Consider the following 23,585-nt stretch of genomic DNA (forward strand, 5'->3'; position numbering starts at 1 on the left):
TATTCCATTTCTTGTAGTCACCAATCTATGATAATGTTTGCATTTATTTCGCCCAAACTGAATTAATTCATTCGAAACGTCCCAATCTAAGAAGGCCTATGGAAGTGCAATTTGCAAACAAAGTAAATAATTAGCGGTGAACTGTTCTTACTTTACCTTTCCTATCGAGGAGTCTAGAAGTCAGCTCATGGCACGCATGGCATTCTCTTCACATTCATTATGGCCGGGCTATCCCGGAACTTACTTTAAGGTCTGCTTGTAAACGCTACATGTGAGATTCGCTCCAAACCTGCCACCATGCACAGAGCACAACGTTTAAAAGCGTACTACAGTTGAGCTAAACATGGCTTCGAAATGTTTAGCACGTGCATGCTTGCTCAGAAGCCACGCTGTCCGCCAAAGAGCACTAATCTCCACTGGCGCCTCATGCAAATTATACGGCCTTCATTATTATGAAACGACACACTTCAGGACCAGGTTCTTAGTCCTAGGACCTGTATGAAGGTGCAGTAACTAACGGTCGAAAATTAACTCCATGGCACTGGCCAACGGAAAGTAAAGCGTATGTACAGTCGTGGACAAAAGCTTGCGGGATGCGAATTGACGAGAAAAAAATTATTACTGCGTTTCCTCGCTAACAAGTCATGATGTTCCAGCAGATGGAGCACACCTGTCTCGTTATGCTTGTATGTATTTCATTCATCTGCAATAACAAAGTGCGCCACAATAATTTTTTTTCCATGAATCCACAACCTGCAAACTATTGCCATGACACTACTGTGGTTTCTTTTGCTCGGTTTTTCTCTTTTGATGGTAGGTGAACGTGGAAGGTTGGGCTTGGTCATGACTTGTTATGTTGCAGATTATAACATTAAGCCCACCTAAACGACGAGTGACGTTAGCATGTTAAACTCTGCTACATGAATGTTCAAGGGCTAGCATGTAAGGACTCTGCAAATTCCAGGACAATGGCGTCAACTTGGTGCATATTGAGTCGAGGTCTTCGGCTCGCTTCAAGGATGGCTACGAGTTCATTGTGAACTTCAGCCCGACCGAAGGCAAAGTGCACGAGGCCCTGGAACAGATTAAAAGCATGTCGCAGTACGTGCAAGTCATCTCCAGGGACCTGCCACCTAAGTCCGATGGTAAGCGTGCTTGCTGCAGTACCTATGAATATTTTTCTAATTTTGTAAGATCACTGCAGAGCTGATGACAGGCTTGTCATGCCTCAGCCTTAAAACTGGGACTTGAAGCACCGCAGGTTGTCGTTAACGGATATTTTGTCATTAAGATCACCTTGTTTGCATACAAAATGGCTTCCATTTGTTCAGCTGGGTGATGCCTGGAGAATAATTGCATCACTGCAAAACAGGTTAGACTTGGCGTTGTTCATCGACAAGAACTAAGTGGCAAACACCTTAGGCAAAATGCACACAAACACTCGCTCACTGCCTTTGAAACGCGGTTTCCAGAATACGACCTTTCGTTAGAGTTCTAACCCAAGCTTCTGCGTCACCAGAATCAGACCTTTGAGTAAGCGATGTCGTAATCTTCCTACTTATGCCTAACCGAACAAGCAACGGGTAGTGGGAGAGAAAGAATAATAATAAGGAGGAATGGCGGGCGGCAAAACCGTCTCAATCTAGCTGCACGCCCGAACTATGCAGCAAAGAAGTGAATTATTAGGATGTAGAGTAAAAGAGAAAAAATGGCGCTTAAAGGCGTTAACTCAAGGAAAAGACCATTTCACCCACACACGTCATGAATCCGTACATTATGCCGGTGTCGTCCGATTCATTAAAACATCTGCAGTCTCCCTAGACTGCAAAGTGCTGGGGAGGGACTATTTATTCAGCCAGGCGGAAAACAAGAAAAGTTTACCGGGAAGATAAGGGTTCCGTGATGCTTGCTTCGGCACGGTAATTTATGTGTGTGTGCTGGCGCAGCATGAGGGATGCAGTGAGCTCACCCACGTTGACGTATCAGACGTTGACGCTTTGGGCCACCTCGACCTATCTCCGTATCGGGAGTGCTTTGTATTTTTAGCATTAGGGTTTCACCCCTAAATGCTCTCTCATAGGCCATTGGCTGCTCTGAAGATGATTGAACTCTACGTTTATAATGGCGCTGCAATTACTTTTAACAAAACAACCTATGGCGGTGGCTATTTTTGTAGACCGCAGTTTTGTACTCTCCACTATTCTCCTGTCAGTTCCAAGCTCATGCAATTTTCATGAAAGCTTTGTGATGGCTGTCGCACCTGTGTCTAATTCCCTTCCAGCTTTTAAATCATGACATTTTCGCCAACCTGCCTTCTCAACACGTCTCTAGTTTTATGACCTTCAACCTACCCACTTTCTGAGGCAAGAATGGCACGACAAAAACAAGACGCTGGAAGAGGAACACAACCTGCGCGTTATCAACAAAAAAAAAACGATCTAGTTTGTTTTGGGTTATGGAGGTTTAACGTACCAAAGGGACAGAGGCTATGAGGGACGCCGTATTGGAGGGCTGCGGAAATTTCGACCACTAGGAGTTCTTTAAAGTGCACTGACATCGTACAGTACACGGGCCTCTAGATTTATTTCTTCCTGTGAAACTATGCACCTGTCAGTCTAAGTAGGCACTCGCCTCTATCTACTCTCTTTTCTAACTATACTAACTATTAGGCTCAGCTTTAAGTCTTCTGAATTCACTGGTTGAGAAAACACGCGCCGCGTAAACGAAGGGTGCGAAAGAGAGGTGAAGGTTTGCCTGTGAAATCTTGATTTCTAAAGTAAGAGGGTAATGATAAAGTAGTCTGAAACACCTAAAAAAACATGGCTTGTTTCAGATTTTATTTTCTTCAGTACATTTCATTATTCCATGAGTTACAACTTTTCCACCGATTTTTACTATTCATGGTCATTACTGCGAACTGTCTGGTCGAAAGGTAAAAGCTGCTGGCTATATTACCTTTGTTTATTTGTTTTTTCTTATAGTTCCATGATTCGCATGTCGAAGCCAATATCTCTCGCGCGCTCCACCAATACCACCGTTTTATTAAAGAGGCTCATATGAGGCTCGTTTGAAAGTCAATGTGCACCGGCTGTCTTTGGCCTTCTGTTTAAAGACAGCAAATGAATTTCTCACTTCTGTGCTCCCTTGCTTCCTTTGTGAGGGATGTTTACACCCGTGCAGATTCCATACAGCTCTGCAGGCGTCCAGGAACACTAGAAGGAGTATGAAAAGAAAAATAAAGCCAGCCATGTTCAGAAGTTTCGACCAATATCCATGTCCAATAGCACGCAGATGACAGCATCATGTGAAGATTATTCTTGTTTCCTTGGATGACTAAAATATTCGCCTTTTTTCTGTGCGCTTGTTTCTTACTTCAGAGCCTTCACACTAAGCGAGCTTCCGCATGCCACACCTAAGACAAAGCACGCAAAAACTAATCGAAAGAGAGAACAGTGGACAGGAATCCCAATATTGTGCCAATCGATATCGAGCTTCCCATCTAGTGAAAGCAGCACGCGGAACAACTTCTTCACCTCAACACAGCCCCCCCCCCCCCCCCCCCCATCCCTGGCAAACATCCCTTCCTGTTGTTCACCCATTGTTGCCGTTTTCTAGATAAGTATTTTCCGCCTTGTGCCATGAAAAATCGATCAGCAGACGTGTGAACGCCAGAACGCAGCCAGTTTATGTCGTGTAAAGGTGAAGCCCACTCTCAATAACGATCTTTTGAGACCCAGCCCGGCGGATCCGAGGTGTTGCGGCCAATTCAACATCGTTACGCCATGTTTTTCTCCTCGCCAATGTCTTTTTCAGCTCGTGAGTTGGGTACCGGGATGGATGTGGGCTCCGGAACAGAACATTGATATGTAGGCACGGTTCGGGCCTTTTTACTTAAAGACATGGGGGTCACGTATGCACAATCATCAGGTTATATAAGCAACGATTTTGCATTCATCACTTTCGCTGCCTGAATTGGATTCACTGCAGACATAACCAAAAGCTCTTCAGGTCTCACTTCCTGCTAAAAGCCGCGGCAAGACTGTTGTAGGACATTTTCAAATAACTACTTGCCTGCGTCATGTCACGTCACTACCGGCTACAATCCCCCTTTATCGTCACAACCTACTCTATTGGCGTTATTTAATATTGCGTTTCTTCTGGCATTCAATTTCGCATACTTCAACACTCAAAGTTACCTTGGGTTCCTAATTCCTGGTGCTATTATAGTGTGTCTCACGTTTACCCCTATAAATTCCGTCCGCGTAATACGCTGCGAGGTCTTCGGTTTATTTTCATGCTTTTTTGATGCTTTCTAGTTAGCCTCAGTGTTTGCGCCCCATTGGTTACTAAATTGTCATTGGCAGCAACAATTGTTCCACAGGTTTCTTTGAGGCGCATCGTTAAGCTGCTTGCTTGGCATGACATCAGCAGCCGAATGCATTGCAACGTACTTTTCAACTTGTTAACTGTTTCTTGCTGTCGTAGTCTGAGGTCACTGCTTCTCAGCCTCGGCAGGTAGACTCTCATACCGCTTCCAAACCTTCACTATCTTTCGAAATATGTAATTCTCTTCAAAGATTACTGAAAATTAGGGTCGCCATTAATGTCGTCAGCCTAACTACGTCCACAGAAAGATGAAGTGTCCTCCTATATCTCTCGATAACTCGGTCCCGCGAACGCTGCTGCCCACATCGCCATTTCCTAATCCCATCTCAAACTTTCTAACCTCACCCGTCCACCTAATTTATGCCGTCCCCTGCTACGTTTTATATCCTTAGAATTCATTCCGTTTCCCTTAGCAACAATTTGTTATCATTACTCTTCATTACATATCCTGCGCATACTTGTTTCTCCCTCACTTTAGTTGGTTTATTCTTGACACGCATTTATTGTTTCCTCATTTCATGTACTCTCTTCCTGCCTTTGCCGTTACCCCTATGATTTTTCCATCCAAATCTTACTTCCCTTAGCTCACTTTATTTTGCGTTAATTTGCAGGCCTACTTCTTGTTTCTTTTTTCAACGAATGATATGCTTGTTTATAAAACTAAGAAAAAATCCTTAATGTCCCACCATCCTTGGCGATTAATTTGAGGCATCGATAGATGCTTTGCACCTTACTACCCCCACTGCATGAATAACTCTTTCATGTAAAGAAGGGACCACAGTGCGGCTACTCTCGACATTATTAGTGTCGGACCAGGAAGTCCATTATGGCTCAGACCTGCATAGGCAATATTTTGTTTTGATAACAGCTACACACGGAACAGTCCAATCAAGAAACCCTACAGCGGGGGTCGGGCTATAACCCTAAGATGTTCTTTATTGTGCATCTGCTCTAAAGGCCCGCATAACCAGCAAAATGAATGTGGGCTGACATTATGAAATTAACAGCTCTTGCAGAGATCCAACGGCAGGTATGTGTTTGAAGCCGAGTTAATGCCAACACCAAATCCTGATCATCGACAGCCTCACAATTCCGCCTACCAGACTTTCATTTCTACTTGCCAGCTGGGGGAGTACGGTGCTTGCGCTAAGCACACACTACGTCTTTCCAGCTGCGCACGCAGTCTCAGTGGGGAAACGGCCGTGAGCAAACAATTGGGCCGCTGCTTGCCGCGTGGGATTCGCGTTCACCATCTGCGACTGCTGTTGGAATTGTTTAGTAAGGAGGCACGCAGAGCTTCACCGATCTTGCCTATTGGTTAGCGCAGTCTGAGACCCAGACTGATCGAACATGGACCAGGCACTAGACTGTAGAAAATTATTTTGTTTGTTTGACTCTCGCCGATCCAGACATACCCTTGGGCGCGGGAGCTAAGGACAAGAGTAACGGAATATCTGACTGAGAAGCGTTTATTTTTTTTAAGCTATCTTAGTCTTGTAAACATTAATTGATCCGGGAGTGGGGAGGGGGGGGGGGGGGGGGGTCCAATAACTCTTCACGCTATGTTTTAGTGTTTTTTTTTATTATTGTAATGCCGAGACAGCGACACGAAGGCGAAAACAGAAAAAAAACATAGATTCCAAAAACTAAAAACAATTGCTCTTCTAGGACAAACCTCCGCTAGAAGTTACTTTGTGCAAATTTAAATCTATATCCCTCCGTCTTTAATTCCTTTACTATTATTCTCCAAGTCATTATAAAAGTTAATATCATAGTCTTTGCGAACTGTTTCATATTGTTGTAATGTGTCTACTGCATTTATTATTAACAAACCATTTGTTTGCTTGTTTCTGTTGTGTTATACTGATGTATGCCTTTATACGCTTTTTTATGTCTACTCCTGCATTGTTCATGAATTGTTCATTCGTTTCTGTTTGCTCCTGCCATGCCATGTTTTGTTTTACGGGGCTTTTGTCAAACTGTTTTGTAGAGATTTGAGCCTCGGCGAACATCCAGTTTCAGGAAAATAAGTTTCGTTTGATTTGGTTTGGAACACAAAATGATGCCAGCTCGTTGCGACAGTGCTCCGTACAGTTGGTACACTTCGCGATTTTTCGGCCGCGCTTTATTTACGCGCACAAAAAACCGTGAACGGTGCCGAACACGCTAGAAGCTGATATGCGTGACTGCAACTTTTATAGAATGTTTTAGTTGTGTACGATAATAACACGAGAAACAAAGAGAGCATAACTGCAAATATCGCTTTTTAGGGGAATGGAAGTAAGTTTGCAAGTATTTTTTTTTTCTGTTCTGCAGCAAATTAATATGTGGTGCTGCAATTGACATTTAAGGAGCAAAAAAAAGAATTGTCGTATATAAATGCCACGTTGCATTCAACTTCATCAAAATTTAAAGAGAGGAACAATGAAGCAGGAAGAACCATATTTGCAATCACAATAACTTTAATGCATCGTTAGCCGTTAAGCTAATGACTATTCATACCTATCTTTTGTAACACCTTGGAACGCCGTATAACTCAATACCCGATCGCACCAGAAGACGGAATTTCAGCCTGGACTTTCTCTATAAACTGTATCGTGGCTGCTGTTGACTTAGAGTAGCTCTTCTTGGCTTGGCATACCATACATCGTTGCGCTTGTATCATCCATAAAGATAGACGCCATCTTTGCACGCTGCAATTATTTGAATATTCGCCCTCCTCTTTACCCCTTCCCACTGAGACAGCGTGCCCAGAGCGACATCCACGATTTCTAATCTCGTTCTTTCTTCACGCCTTGATATATTATCATAATAATAATCTCTTCATGTTGTGACAACTATCTTATTATGGGTATATATCATATAATTACATTGCTTAATGTTTTCGACTAAGAATGTGTATGTAAAGATAGCGCGAGTGCAGATATTCAAGTAGCTGCCTACACCCCCCCCCCCCCCCCCACTTGTTATTAAGGTGTAGCTCTGAATATATATTTTTTTATTATTTAAATATGGTTCCTATGAATGTCGGTCCAGAATTTGTATAGCATAGGGGCGGCCAATTACTTCTTATCAACAATACATGAAAGACAAGAAACAGAATAAGCAGTGATTAGAAAGTAAAAAAAGTACAGCCACTTGGTTGGAAGATTAAGCCAGACCACCCAAAAATTGAAAAAAAAACACACGAAAGACCTTGAGGGACGGTAACGCTATCTTCGCATTGAAAGCAAATATATTTTCTTTTTAATTAAGCCGAGGAACTTAGATTCCTATATTCGTGAACCATTAGGTAGCATTCAGCCCATACAATAGCGCAAATTGGCTCATGGGCGCCAATTTATGCCCAGGTGATATTGAGTTAAATTATTTCTCCTTCCGGCAGCTGCTGCAATATTCCGGCGGTAACATCGGGCACAAATCTAAGAGAGTAATTTCTGCCCCATTTCAGTAGAACCCATTGCACAACGGCCAAAAACAAAAGCGGCTGAGCACATAGGGGTGCGATAACTACGATGAAGAAAGAAAAAACATCCACTTGACGATGGAATTTCTTTACGAAAAATCCAATTACTGGTTCGCATGGCAGTTTGAGGCTTTCTGCAATCCTGAACAAATACGTTCATCTACCTGGAAAGCAATGAAGGAAGTTTTATGCCTCTGTGACAGCTTGTTTGAGAAAAATGTCGAAAATTCACGTGGAATCCGATAATTTTCGACGAACCCAGTCGTCCTCTTTATCAGATTATGAATCCACAGTGCATGTAAGGCTGATTTGAAAACTCCTGAGGAATGCTGGCGAGGTTTCAAAACTTTTTTTTTATTTTCACGCACCAACGCTTTCTTTAGCTTTTATAAAAATTGAAGGCCTCTGGTCAGAAAGTATCAAAAGCCTTACTTTTGAAACGGGTGCCTTCCTGCTTGTAGCTGCTTTTATGAGACCGGAGAGCAGGGTTATTTTCTCTCAGTAGCGGTTTACTAACCCATGGCTGTAGGCGCCACAATAACCGAAATATGTCGCGTCCTTAAGAAAACAAGAGTAAAAAAGTTCGTTTAAATGATCCACATTACAGTCTGTGGTCGCGAGGGAACTCTGTAGTGACAGTGGGGACTGTTGGAAACATGCTGCACATGATGTAGACGGTGCTAAGGGAATAGAGGCATAATTACCCTTAACGGAGAGTACATTTCTTGTAGCTAAAGCGAACTTTAACGCGGTATTACAACGCACATACACAAACACAGCATTCGAGTTATTCTGAGGAACGGAAATGGCCCAACAATCGCCAAACAAGGCTAATCTAGAAAGGACCCACTACTGATGAGAGTCATTCACTGCTACAGGGAAAACAAAAGTTAATTCGGCTTGGTAATGGGATGGTTGGACTCGCCCCATCGGCTGTTCTGCACGCAGTCAGAACAATTTAAGTATTCAGGCACTAATAGTACCGAAGACAGGATGCTCTTCTGGGACTATCGATCATCCCGGGACTCAATGAACTAAGCCCTGATGAGAATACAACAGCTGCTGAAGCCTGGAAATAACCTGATAACGGGAATTGCTGATAGCCATTTTTGTTCAACTATTTGACCTCGCTGGCTGGTTTAGCGATTTAAGCCCTGCATTGACGTACGGTATTTTACCTTCCGCAGCAGAGTAACTGCTTTTAAGAAGTTACCAACAAATATCTCCTGTGCGTAGACGTCTACTTACTAATTCCAATCGGTCAATTATTTCGGGACCAATGATGGCTTACCTGGCGAATCAGGATTGTAGTGTGGCGACTGATCTCGTTGTCGTCTTAAGAAGCGCCTTCACAGAGGTCACTTCATTAAAGCTTTCACCAACTCTTAAATGGGTTTCGTAATCTGTTGTTGAAATTTGTTGCATGCCTTTGTCAGGTAGTACGGCTGCAAGATACGCCCTTTATAAGCACAAGAACGATATACGATAAGCACATAACTAAGCACAAAATACCCGATTTCGAGCCACACTGTGGCCTCCTCCATGTGAATAGAGTCATGCGAGGAACAAGGGGAACGGAAGTGAAGTCTTTGTAAATAGTCATATTCGAAGGCAAGGTTCTGGCTTCGTTCACGAATTTTAGCAGCATGCTAAGCCGCTACAGCATATTCTCCTGGAGCGCTCTTTGGAGCGTCACGCGGATTGAAACTCATCAAAGCGCCCTTGAAAAAGGTCACAGTAGTTACTTCGAATTGGTTTTGGTCATCTACGATCTAAGCCTCGATTGAGCGCACCATATCAATACTTCTTCAAAGGAGCAGGTTTGCTAGGATGAGGCTACTCTCCCTGTCTACACCAATTACAATATATGTTATTAGGTGCATGTGCCTTGTGGTCTCCGCTGCCACCCTGTCTTAGCACGGGAAAATGATCTAATTGGCTCATGCTTGGCAGAAATGCGGGATTTTTACTAGTACAAAACGCCGGTTCACGGCTTGTCTATATACATTGTATATGCATAACAACATGCTTACCTTCAGCATATGCTTGCCTTAGCATCAAAGGGAACCCTCATTAATACAAAGTGGAGTGCCCTTCGAGCAGGCAGCTATCATGCAGTATGCAAATCTACATTAGCGCCGGTGAACTTCTGTTTCGAGGTGCCTGTACGCGCGGTTTCTGCGTGTAAGGGCGACTAATCCCTAGTACTCTGCCAAGCGAGAATGTCTTCCTATGCCCTCAAAATCACACACACACACACACACACACACACACACACACACACACACACACACACACACACACACACACACACACACACACACACACACACACACACACACACACACACACACACACACACACACACACACACACACACACACACACACACACACACACACACACACACACACACACACACACACACACACGCACGCACGCACGCACGCACACACACACACACACACACACACACACACACACACACACACACACACACACACGCACGCACGCACGCACGCACGCAGCATACACACGCACGAACACACAAACACGTGCGCGCACACACACACTCAGAAACACACACACACACGCACGCACACGCACGAACACACACACACTCACACACACACGCACGAACACGCACGAACACGCACGAACACACACACACACACACGCACGCACACACGCACGCACGCACACACACACGCGCGCGCGCACGCACGCATACACACGCACACGCACGAACACACAAACACGTGCGCGCACACACACACTCAGAAACACACACACACACACGCACGCACCCGCACGAACACACACACACACTCACTCACACACTCACACACTCACACACACACACGCACGAACACGCACGAACACACACACACGCACACACACTCACACACGCACACACACGCACACACACACGCACGCACGCACGCACGCACACACACACGCGCGCGCGCGTACGCACGCACGACCGCAATGCTTGCGTTATCGACTATATATTCCTTTCTCCCTGAGATGATTTCAGGAAGGGACACATGAAGTAAAGAAAGCAAAGATATGGCCTAGTTGGCGTTTTTTTTTACAGAGTGTGGCCGTGGTTTTTGAAGGCAGAAGAAAACCATTTCAAGAATATTGCCCCCGCGGTGGCGTAGTGGTTATGACGTTCGGCTATTCGCCCAAAAGACGAGGGTTCGATCCCGGCCACGGCGGTCGAATTCAGTCGAATTACGATGGAGGCGAAAATCTAGAGGTACGTGCACTGTGCGATGTTAGTGCACGTTAAAGAATCCAACTTGGTAGAAATTTCCGGAGCCCTTCACTACGGCGTCCCGTATAGGCTGAGTCATTTTGGGACGTTAAACCTCATAAATAAAACCATACCATTTAAAGAATAAAGTTCGAACAAGTGGCATGTGTTGTCTCAATCGACAGAAACAAGGAGTCTGGGCCGTTCACCCCAACTTGCGTGCTCTTAGGCTCCTTGTTTCTTCAACAAGCGGGGTTCCCCACTTCAATACAACCCCTATGGCACGCATTCTAGGTGCGTACAAAAATAATTCAAGTTTCCGCATTTTCCACCCATTGTCTAAACCAGGGACGAAAAAAAGGAGTGAAATAAGAGGAAGTTTAACCAGCTTGTGCTTGGTCCCATAGGCTGGGGGGAGGCGAAAGGAAGTGAAAAAAAAAAGAAAGGCAGAGCGAGGAGTGAGACGTGAGGCTAAAGCATATATACCTCAATGCGAACATACAAGGGTACTGTTTTTATTGGTTATTTACTTTTTCCAGACGCTGTACCTTGGTTCCCGAGAAAAATTAAGGACCTGGACATCTTTGCCAACCACATCCTCAGCTACGGATCTGAACTGGACGCTGATCATCCGGTAGGGGTCACCGTGTGCGGTGTGTGGCAAATGTAAAGCAACAATTGAACATCTCATGCTAGAATGTCGCAGTATCCATTCGGATGTCGAGGCAGGCACAGTCACTGTCCTTTTAGGACCTAGAACTTAGACATATCAATCGTAAAGTGAAAGGTAACATCCAGGTGAAGAAGGTAACAATCAGCGTTCGCAAAATAGTTGGATCAAAAGTATGGCGCTGACGCAGGGTAACAAGTTAAGAAGTAAAAATTCTACTCAAACAAAAATAGAAAAATCTTTATTAACATCATACTTTCAACGGACTCCTTGATGAAACACAAGGCAAAATATTTTATGCGTGGGGGCAACTGCCACCACCACATTTCAAAGGCGACGCTCCTCACTTCCTTTCATCCATCTATCGCTTGTATGCCGAGGCCATGTACTCCTTTGTGAAGTTATTTTTACTCGGTATTGAGGGTTCACACGCCTTTTTCAAGTCTACTTAGTTTAGCGGCGTCCTTTATGACCGTCACCTTCCCACAGTAAGTGCAAGAAGGATAATTATGGCTTTTAAGATTGCCCCCTTACTAAATGTTAATAACATTCGATCGTATAATTCTTTAATTAAGAAAGCACTCTTCTAAGACTGAAATCAGGTTTGCGTTTTTTCTTATATTATTTTATATCTGCCAGTTTTACAGAAACCACTGTCACAACTGAAATCGATGCACACTCACAGAGCCGAGACAACGCATGATTGAGGACTGTAAACCTTAGTATTAAGTTGATTATTCTCCAAAGTGTCTTTAGAACAATTTCTGATGAAATAGAGAGAAAATAATAAAAATACAAATCCTTCAGGTTCGAAATGAGGTGTTTCGTAATTTAGAACGCTTCAGTTAAGCTTGCGCGTACAGACGACAAGGCTTCCTCAGGAAAGAGCTCTTGTTACTAGGTTAAGCTTAGCTTGTCCGCGGCTTAAACTAAGCAGCTTGCAACAGGAGTAACGTTAGGCTACTCAGCTTCCAAGCGCTAAGTGGCCATTGGCCGTGTACGCTTGGGCCTCCACAGGGATTATGCGTAGAGTCGCCGAAGAAAATTCTGCTTCAATAAAATAGCTAGCTTCATCTCAACTGATAATTACGAGCGGAAAGCGTTTAGTCGGTTCTTATGTTTTGTTTCCTGCTGTGAAAAACATGTTCTTTAAAAGTTAATGGAAAGAAACCTTGAGCGCGCGTCAAATTTTCGTTATCTCTTATTTGAGACTGTATGGGATTTAAATCTCATCCGGCAATCTTCGCAGGGCCGGAAATTTACATTACCTCGGGTTCCAGCGACTAACTTTGCAAAATGACTCCACCAAAACCAGCCAGAATCAAAGTAGAACCCTGATTCCCCCCCCCCCCCCCCAATCACTTCCCAAACGCTTACACAGCCGCTCTTTCCCAGCCGTATGAGAAAATAACAAAATCCAACGGGGTGACAAATTAGGCTTCACGCCATGCATTCAATTTACATATAATAATGCGCCATTCCAGTGGTTCCCACCCATCCGGAACGTATTTCTTCAAATCAGCAGCGCGTGTCGGCTCTATGCGGGTACAGACATCTAGAGAAATACTTTCATCATTACAAACCTCCAAAGTTCCTCGGAGCCTTCGCGATCTTTTTTTTCGACATTCGTCATCTTCTTGCATCAGTTATCTTTACTTCACACTTTCTCTACTCTGGTTTCTTCCTCCAAAGGGATTCACCGACGAGAAATACCGCCAGCGACGAAAATACTTCGCGGACATTGCCTACAACTACAAGCAGTAAGTTTAATTTTTCCACTCCCTGGGAAAACGCGGGAATAAAAGGTATTAGTGCTTGAAAAACCTAAAATTTTTTATATGTTCCGGTGCCACTTATCGCTCATAATTTCTTCCCGAAAGGAATGATATTTTTTGTCGTAAGATTCATTCTTCAATGCTGCGTTTGACTCCACAGCTGAAAAGAGAGCGCATTAGTGGTGACGTTCAACTGCTCTGGAGGCGGGAAAAACACGTAAGCTAGCAAAAGAAGAGCCCTTCATAGCAGACACCTCAAAGTCTAATTTTCAGCCGCGCAGGGGTTTCTTTCTACAGAATTTATCTCTAAAACAAAAATAATGAATCATTAAGTTTCAGACAGAATAAAATATTCTTGCTTCAACAAAACAACACAAACTTCCTCATGAAAAAATTATTTTTCTAATGCATCCATACTGAACAATTGTGAACAAAAGCATTTTTGAAATGGAAAGAGTTTATGAGAGCAATTTTTTTATATATTGTAATTTTCCCCTATAAAAATCAACATATGCAAAGAACTCTCGACAGGCTTGCAGTTTTTGCTGTTAATGTTTTTGCTATCGTCAAAAGCGTCCCCGACTGGTTTTCTAAGACATTATTAACTGCTCCATTTGCGCAATACAAAAAGTTGAAAAGATTTTGCTACGCGTCCGAGGAATGTACCGTTACTTTTAATATTTTCATAAAAAGAGCTTAAAACTTTTCTATATTCAAGATCTTTATCGAGGAACGTTGGACAAGCCAGTGTCCGAAATGCTTACAGTAAAATTTTAAACAAGCAAATTCCAACGGGTAAGTATGACAGGAATGGCTGTTGAATCGAATTTGAAAACATTTTGAGAGCAAAGAAAAAATCGCGCTTCAAGGCTAAAGCTTCCGACTTGTTGCTTTCGAAAATAACCCAAAAAGTCTAGATCAGTCCAGCAAGATTCCCAGAGACGAGTTTGATGTGTCATCTTAGGCCCTCTCAAGTCTGCGAAAATTCTATTCGAATGATTTTTCAGTGTTCTCAGCCCCACAAAATGTCCGCGAAGTACTCCTGTATAAAATGCCGGCAGTCACCTTATTCTGGTTCCTCGCTGCTCACAATTGCATTCTTGCATGCTATTCTTGCAGTGGGCAGCCAATTCCCAGGGTTGAATACACCGAAGAAGAGACGAAAACTTGGTATGTACTTACTTAAGACAAACTTCAGCAGACCGAAAATTTTACCTTATAAAAAACGGTATGATGTTAGATAATACGGAATGCAATAACATGTTGCCAGCAACACAACATCTTTAACGTGCATATTTTGTATATACATAGGATATATAGTGCTCCACCTCTGGAGCATTGGACTTGCGTTCAGTACGAGAAAGTGATAAGTAAAACTCTTGCTTGGGCTATTTCGTTCATGCTTCAAGATGTAACGAAAATATACTTCAGTAACGTGTTGCTGGGCTAGTTGGGTATGCATGTTACACTTCAAGAAATACGGCGCTACAAAACACGCGAGACGGGCCAGCACATCGATACAGGCGGCAACTTCCCGCTGTTTATTTGGATAACGAGGTACATACAACCCAGAACCACCCGCATTCACTTCTTTCGGTGCTTATCAGAAGCCACCACTTATCGAACTGCACTAACGTGTTGGCACAGAAAATCGAACTCTGCCATATACAGGTTAGTTTATGGATAGCTTACGCACGCATCAGCCTTTTTCTTGATGTGAAACGCCTCTCCTTTCGTGTACTTTGCAGCGCCTTATTTCTTGAAGTGTAACATGTAATGTCGAACGGCGCGACGAACGACGACTTAAGTAGAACACACAGGTAAGGACCAGTGCCTTTTTCTCCGACTTCAGTATCTTTCATACGCGTCTGACGTGTCGTAAAGATGGCTCCAAAACGCCTAAAATAGACTGTACTTCCAATGGCGCTGGTCCTACCGCGTGTGCTCTATTTTGTCCTAGTTTGTCCCGCCGTTTTTATTATATCTTCCAACACTGACAAACTGAATTTATCGCTATATCGCCTCATTAAAAAAACAAAGTAACGCGGTTTTTTTTTTTTGTGCCAGTAGCAGAAACACCACGATGAAAGTATTTATTTTTAATTGTCTTTTATACACAGATTAGGTGTTGCAATAAGTGCTATTTGCGCCAAATAAGTTGAAATTTTCGTGTAGGAAATCATACAGATTTTATGCGCCGTGTGCCATTTCAAAGTTTTATCAATAATATTATTCTTCTCATGGCAAAATGTTTGACAGAATTAATCGACTTACTCAACGAGCCATGAACACACTTCAGACGTGCATAAACTAGAAAACAAAATAAAATATTAAACGTTTACCTCTGCGTTCGTCACTCAAGCGAAGAAACACATGGATAAGCACTTGATTAGAGCTCTGCTTTTCATATTCTCATAAATTGTCCGCTGCTCTGCTCACAGATCTTTGACCAATATGCATAACAATACAGTAACTGTCGCTGCAGCACAGGCATGCGAGGAAGATAAAAACCTGTCGACTTACGTTTACCATAAAAGTACTACTAATAATAATAATTGGTCTTTTGGGGAAAGGAAATGGCGCAGTATCTGTCTCATATACCGTTGGACACCTGAACCGCGCCGTAAGGGAAGGGATAAGGGAGGGAGTGAAAGAAGAAAGGAAGAAGGAGGTGCCGTAGTGGAGGACTCCGGAATAATTTGAAACACCTGGAGATCTTTAACGTGCACTGACATCGCACAGCACACGGGCGTCTTAGCGATTTGTCTCCATAAAAGCGCAGCCGCCGCGGTCGGGTTCGAACCCGGGAACTCCGGATCAGTAGTCGAGCGCCCTAACCACTGAGCCACCGCGGCGGGTGGTCTTCAAGCCTAGCATGACACACGCGCAACATTATTTTACTCTGTATTTATTTCCAAGCATGGGAAACGGTGTTGAAAGCCTTTGTCCTAAGCTGGTGCCTCAGAGCGGATGCTTATACCTCCTCATTAAATTAGTTCAAAGTCATATACCTACATATCCTTGCAGAGAAAGGTTCAGTTCACTAGCCTTGCCGGTAGAGGCCTTCTCTGCCCATGAAAAAGAAGCTGCGCTTGTGTTGGTGTACAAGAATTTGCTTAAATACCGACAGAAAAAGTGTGTCAGCCTGTTGTATATCAAAATTCTTGAATTACGTATGATTGTCTTCGCTTAAAATGAATCCACATCCAAACTCACAAGCAAAAATTTAGAAACCTAGAAAAAGGAGAAATTTTGACCGAACGGTTGCTTGCTTCTGGAAAGGGGTTCATGTTCGTATTGCAATCCGCAGAAAAACAAGTGGTCTCTAAGAACTTCATGAAAAACAAAGAATAAATACACTAATGTGTCAGCAAAGCTCCAGGCTATTATTTAAAATGCGGCATAAAATTGCTAGAATTTTGTTTATGAAGACAAAAGATGGCGCACGAAGAAAATCTGGATCTCAGGCACTTAAGCTCATTTCTGATATTTCGGCTTCATTGTTAGTATATAAACAGACTTGATCATCAGTAAAGCTGAAGAAACATTTTTTTTAAATTTACGGATGCAATTTCAGTCAGTGGCTCGGCCTTTGTTTACTTTATTGTTTAAAGGAAAACAACAAGTCTTCTCGGTGGCTCAGTGGTAGGGCTCTCGGCTACTGGTCCGGAGTTCCCGGGTTCGAACACGACCGCGGCGGCTGCGTTTTTATATAGGCAAAACGCTAAGGCGCCCGTGTGCTGTGCGATGTCAGTGCACGTTAAAGATCCCCAGGTGTTCGAAATTATTCCGGACCCCTCCACTACGGCATCTCTTTCTTCCTTTCTTCTTTCACTCTCTCCTTTATCCCTTCCCTTGGGGCGTGGTTCAGGTGTCCGCCGATATATGAGACACATACTGCGCCATTTCTTTTCCCCAAAAAACCAATTATTATTATTATTATTATTATTATTATTATTATTATTATTATTATTATTATTATTATTATTATTATTATTATTATTATTATTATTATTATTATTATTATTATTATTATTATTATTATTATTATTATTGTAACGCAAAACAAAAGTGTTAGAAAATCGTGGGCCATAACATTTATTAGGAATCATCGTTATTATTGTTGAAGAACAACTTGATCTGCTCTTTTCCAGTACTCCGGCGGCTACCAAAACAATAAATTGGGCACGAAGTAATGTGTGCTAGGCATACATAAAGGTTACGTATGCTACCTTTTTGGTTTGTAAGCAAAGGCCATCGAATTTCTGCCCTACTCTAGACGAAGCGCCCGCTGCAGGGTCGAGGCACGAATATAATAACAATAACTTGTACTTTTTGACCTACTTTTCATCTTTGATTTTCTTAGTGACCGGGTGCTTTTTTTTCCAAATATTAGAATTTCCTTCAAACTCTGAATTGTGTTCCTATCCTACTTTTACTTCCAGCGCGGTGTAGGAAGCTACTTGTCTGTTCTCTTCTGTGGGCACGCCCGCAATAAACGTAACAGTTTATTTTAAGACAGCCAGATGTCCTAACGAGGGGCAGGAGCCTCGTCATTTTTCAAGCAGATAATCGGAGGTGGCATTACGTAAGGCTTCCTCCTGCAGAAATAGTGCCCGGCTGCCACACTGCCTAACACCACAATGCGCAATCAGTGGTTAACAACGCGCAAGCGTAGAAAGGCAGAACCAGCATCGCGATGGTGAAAAAAAGCCCAGCTACAAATTCCTCGCAACACCTTTCTGCGTGTGCTACGATGGCCTCAGCGGAGACCAAGGGCCACTCGATAATCTAGTGCCAAACTAAACTGAAGCAAAAGCTAAACTAAAATTCAGTAAATAACACGGAAAGAAATGATTACCGAAGCCTGCGATATTTCCTTTCTCAATGAATGAGAAATTCGCTGAGGGAGCCTCTACGCATTCCTTCCGTGACGTGGGCACACCATTTCTATACAGTGTTTAGTCGCCTAACAACAGACCCTTCATAATTTCTCCGATCATCGATATAAGCCGTTAGTTAGAAGGCCTGTACAATCGTCGCACTGATGTTAGCGTTCGAGGGGCTAAAGGTTTATTAAACAAAACCACACATCACATTTGTTGTCTTTCACAGCCTTCCTCATATCTTCACAGAGGAAGAGTTAGTTTACCCCTCTCAGTGATAAGTCTTTTGTAAACCCATGATTTACATGGTGCACTCATTACATCAAGCAAGCTGAATCCGCCTTTCTGCGAAGAACCGCCGGGCTCATGAATGATGCTAATCTGTTACCATCAAAAATTTCCGCAAGTAAAAAAAGTTGCTGACAGTATTCAGTGTTTTTCAGTTTTTGAGCGGGTGATACTTCATTAAATTGAGAAACTAATACCCAGGATGACGCTGATTATTTATTTAAACATTTTTGTGTCTTATTTACCTGTTCCAACTACAGAGCGCCTGTGCGCGAAGTTGGACGCCGTCTCTTTCAGTGTTTCACGCCCTGAGATGCGGATTAATTAAGCCGTCTGAATTCTGAGTTACAAAACGACCGTTCATCGAGGCTGATCTTGCAGCGAATGCATGGGGGCAAAGAAAATTAATTTTCGCCTCGAGATTGCGAGTACAAGTTAAGAAAAAGTTAAACATGCGCTGGATTCTTTCATCTGAATTTCCGCACACTAGTGGTAGCGACTCAAGCATAAAGCATTATCGTAAGCACTAGAAAACAACCTTTATTGAAATCCGTCATGATGGAAAAGAAGGAACAATGAAGAATTTTAATGAAAAATTGATGTGCGCTTCACGCTAAGCCGCAGTAGAAACAATGAAGAAGTTAATGAAGAGCCATATCGTCGCTTCGCGCCGTAACTTTGCATCTCTAACGTAATAATTTTCTACCGTGCTCAGCGCAGAGACTGGATAGCTGCTAGGTCGACGAATAAAAAGAAAAGACGAAATGTAAGCGACTTTGCTTTGTGGTATGATAGTTTCATTTCATGTCGAGCCGCAATGGAGACGTCTAATATCGCTTACCTCTTCTTCAATGCATTTGCGGTTTCAGCCGTATCCGGTGAGTATTTATGCGACTGAGGTGCTTTGTACAGGCTTCATTTTCGGCAGAAAAAAATATATTCATAAAACGACAAGGCTACGCTCTGCTCTCGGACTGATGAAATTTACGTCATTTATACGGTTGAATACATTATCTGAGCTCAGCCTCCAAGAAGTATAAGGTCGTGTTAAAAGAAAGTCACAATGTTTTTGTACTTTTTCCTGTTTTACACAACCGAGGCGCACCGTCATTCTTTTTCTTGTTAAACGTGTCCCTTCACTGACAACAACTCTCCTGGAGGCATGTGAAGTACTTCAATATATTGTCACAATCGCTATTTAGGTGCCACTTCACAAGGCGGTCCTATTTAAAGCCGCATCTTGCAGCCGATGTCTTTACAACCCAGACATCCACCAAGCGCAACGCAAAGCCTTCAAGCTAATACTCTGTGTTAAACGTCAAATGCATCCTTTTTGGGACTTTTCAGCTAGACTGCAGCATGATTTGAAAGAGTGTGCTGTTATCCCTGCGAATACCAAGACCGACAACAAACATGTTTTTGAGCTTGCATTCTTATGTCAATCGTGCTCTCTCTTCGACCGCCAGGGGCACGGTGTTCCACGAGCTGACCAAGCTTTACAAGACACACGCTTGTCGCGAGCACAACCACATCTTCCCTCTCCTCATGGAAAACTGTGGCTACCGGGAGGACAACGTGCCGCAGCTCGAAGACGTCTCCAACTTCCTCAGGGGTGAGAAACATTCATCTATGGATAACCTTTACTCTCTGATGTCCGATATATTTGACGCAGTGACTTAGAACCCAGAGATATCCACGTCCGGGCTGCGGTGGCTCGATTAATCAACGGCTTGTCGGACCGTTCGTGACTTCGCTTGCTGGCCCTGGTGGTCCCAGCGAACCACTGCAACGATACAGTGACATTTTCCGCGCGGTGCAATCCAGACGCAACGTATGAACCCAATTTCCTCTAAACAGAAGAGGTTGAAATCAATGAGGAGCCTTCGATAAAATAACGTTTAACGTAGGCTTTTGGCCGCATACAAAATCAACAAAATCAACAGTCTCTGATAGGGTAGGACGGCATCAATGCATGACAGTGGGGTCGACATGCACGTTGCCGGGCCTTTTGCATAAAGACTGCAAGCAGCACAGGCCATCGACCAAATATTGGGAATCTGTTGGCACAGGCCAGTCGTACAACCATCAGCCTTTGCCAACATACTTCCAATATTGTGCCGATGCCCTGTGCTGCTAGGGACAGGACTCATACGGTTTTTTTTAATACGCCTAAACGTAATAAGTGACAAAGGTTATTAGTGAACAGATATCTGCTAAAGCTTATACTATGCTCAATTTCTGAAAAGAAATTTCAGAGAGTCCCGCGGAAAATAAGACGGTTATTTCAATTTTTCAAATGAAGTTGAAATTACTTTATTATTATCAAATGTATGCCAAGAATAGATCACAGGTTAAAGCCTAAAAAACTGCTAGTGAATACTTGTCCATTAAAAAAATACCAGGTTAGAAACTACATTGCGCGCTGGCAACGCACAAATAAGCGGAAAATATTAGCGCTATACTGATCACGAAAACAAAGCAACTACTCCTACAAAGAACGTTCACTAACAGAAGGTTCATAATAAAGTATGCCTCTATGGTGGGGCGCCAAAAGCTAAAAATTTGTCTGAAGTGCTAGGTGGGTTTGAATTTGGGCCGAAAAATTTTTATTAAGTGGTAGTGTTTATTCGCTCAGGGATGGGTTGGAAAGGAGCATGCGTGAAGGCAGCGAAAAATTATAACGTTAATTAAAGCACCTTTTCGGGAAAAAAAATGAGGCCAATGTTCGTTTCAAGAGAAAAGTTATTATAAGATGCTCACCTCCGTATTTTGTCTGAAAACCAGTGACCATCAGTGGAAAGAAAGAAAAATGTAATGAATATCTAATGTATTCAAGAGCAGATCATTGGGAAACGCCATCAGCAACTCAAATCGATTGCCTCTAAATGTTACCGGATTGTATATTGAGAGTGCGTTCATTCTCTTCTGTGAGGTGTATGATGCCTGGAGGGGTTCCCAGGGGTTTCTTTCACACTTTCCTTTTTTCGAGTGGCACGTGGTTCAGGAAAAAAAATTGCTTATTGTCCCCTTCTTATTAACAACTCTCGGAACTGTAGGCGTCTGTCATTAAATTCAAGTCGGCTCTCATCCCTATATTCAAGATACATTCACGTCTTTTTAAGTGTCTTCACCATATTAGCTTCATTTAAAAAATATATAAATGTCCCCTAACGCAAACTACATGCCCTCAATAAATTTGGTAACATCTTACCAGATGATGTCAGCAGGCTGACGAAGCTTGCACACCAAGCTGGAAAATTGCTGCACTGCACAGCAGTTACGGTTGTTTTCTGCTTTGCCAGACTGTTTACTTTCCACAAAAAAAGAGAAAAAAATATCTCAACTACATTCAAGTCTTGTTTTGCGGAAATACGCAGTGCACTCCATGGTTTCCGTCATATATCAGCCTCAACATGATGCCACAACAAATGGCGCTGCCTTGTTAAAAGCCCTTATGTGGCGGAGGCGACTGGGGTTGCGTGCATAGCCAACATTAACATCGTTTTGATACATGGCCTGACGTGGCGCGTACACGGCATGCTGTTGACAAATGTAGGGGAAAGGTAATGGGTCCGCTATTTCCCTCGAGTACACTTTTCAGCTTAACTCGTATGTGTAAGCCCTCCTCGCCAGCTCTGGAAATAACTTAGAAGGCAGAGGAGGAGTCTGTGATAGTGGTTATCCCCATCCAATCGTCCCAGTCACAGCGCCATCACCTGCCGGTAGGAGTGCATCTTGTATACAACAGCTTCTAAACAGAGGAATCAGTATGTGAACTTTTAGTTACCTTCGTCTAATGTGAAGTTTCATAATAATATAAACCGCAACTTCGCAGCCATGCATCATAATCAATCGAGCTGCATTTTAGGCCTACTGTGTGCCATGCAAAACCTTTTTCGCATTCAAAAAAGAACAACGAAACAATCGCTAAACATCGACGCCGTTTGCTACTTCGGAGACTAGTCCCTCCGCTCGTCGTGCTTTCAAATAGTCCCGGCAGTTCGAATGAAAAGCTTGCGCACAACGGCTACTTCATCATAGTTCTTGCGACAGCGCTTTCAGCTTTCTTTTCTTTTCTTTCTTTCTCTCTCTCTCTCTTCCTTTCTTTCGTTCTTTATTTCTTTCTTTCTTCATTTTCACTTCAGATACTACGAAACGTTTGCAAAAACTGCTGGGCCAATAGCCGAAGCAAGTATAGGCCGAATGCACACATTTGTTTTTACACCAAAAAAAGGTACCAATATGAAACTCGGTTATAAATGATCAGTGAACAAAGTAATAGCGAACAACACTCAACAGCAGACATGAACAAACTAACAAACATAACCCTCAATCTTCGAAAAGTAGAACCGCTTGATAGAAAAAAGGAAATTGTTAGCCATTTTGATATAAAGTGGTACACTATTCCATACTTTTGCCCCGCAATATTGGATTAGGCGCTGACCATTGGCGTTCCCAGTTACAGGATAATTAAAATTATTAATGCTTGCATTTCAAGTATTCCTGTTAGGCAACACAAAAACATTAATATAAAGCGAGTAATTGTTTTCTATAATGTTATTTACTACCACTGCGTTTCTCGTCTCATATAACAAAGGAAACTGCAAAATATGTAACCTATTGAACGAAGGAGCACTGGACTGATACCTGTTCGAATATGTTATTATCCGCAGTGCTCTTTTCTGCAAAGAGATAATTTGATGAATCTAAGATCTGTATGTACTAACGCATGACTCGCAGCAGTAGCTCAAATGACAATGAAGAGAAAAATAAATGATCTTCAGCACAGATATGCGCAGCAACCTCCGTGTTCTTTATATAATGTAACAAGATGAAGCAAGCTTGGATAACAGGG

At 42.9% G+C, this 23,585-nt stretch overlaps 1 protein-coding gene across 2 annotated transcripts in view; it reads left to right on the plus strand.

Moving 5' to 3' along the window:
* Positions 1-23,585, plus strand: part of Hn (phenylalanine hydroxylase) — an 83,448-nt gene that overhangs the window by 32,666 nt on the left and 27,197 nt on the right. For both annotated transcript variants that reach the window (XM_077637154.1, XM_077637155.1), the window contains exons 3-7: positions 965-1,145; positions 11,651-11,745; positions 13,474-13,541; positions 14,676-14,726; positions 20,197-20,342. In XM_077637154.1, coding sequence (XP_077493280.1) covers positions 965-1,145; positions 11,651-11,745; positions 13,474-13,541; positions 14,676-14,726; positions 20,197-20,342 — 541 coding nt within the window. The remainder of the gene's footprint in view (positions 1-964; positions 1,146-11,650; positions 11,746-13,473; positions 13,542-14,675; positions 14,727-20,196; positions 20,343-23,585) is intronic.

The sequence above is a fragment of the Amblyomma americanum genome, chromosome 9, assembly GCF_052857255.1.
Source record: "Amblyomma americanum isolate KBUSLIRL-KWMA chromosome 9, ASM5285725v1, whole genome shotgun sequence".
Classification (NCBI taxonomy): Eukaryota; Metazoa; Arthropoda; class Arachnida; order Ixodida; family Ixodidae; genus Amblyomma; species Amblyomma americanum.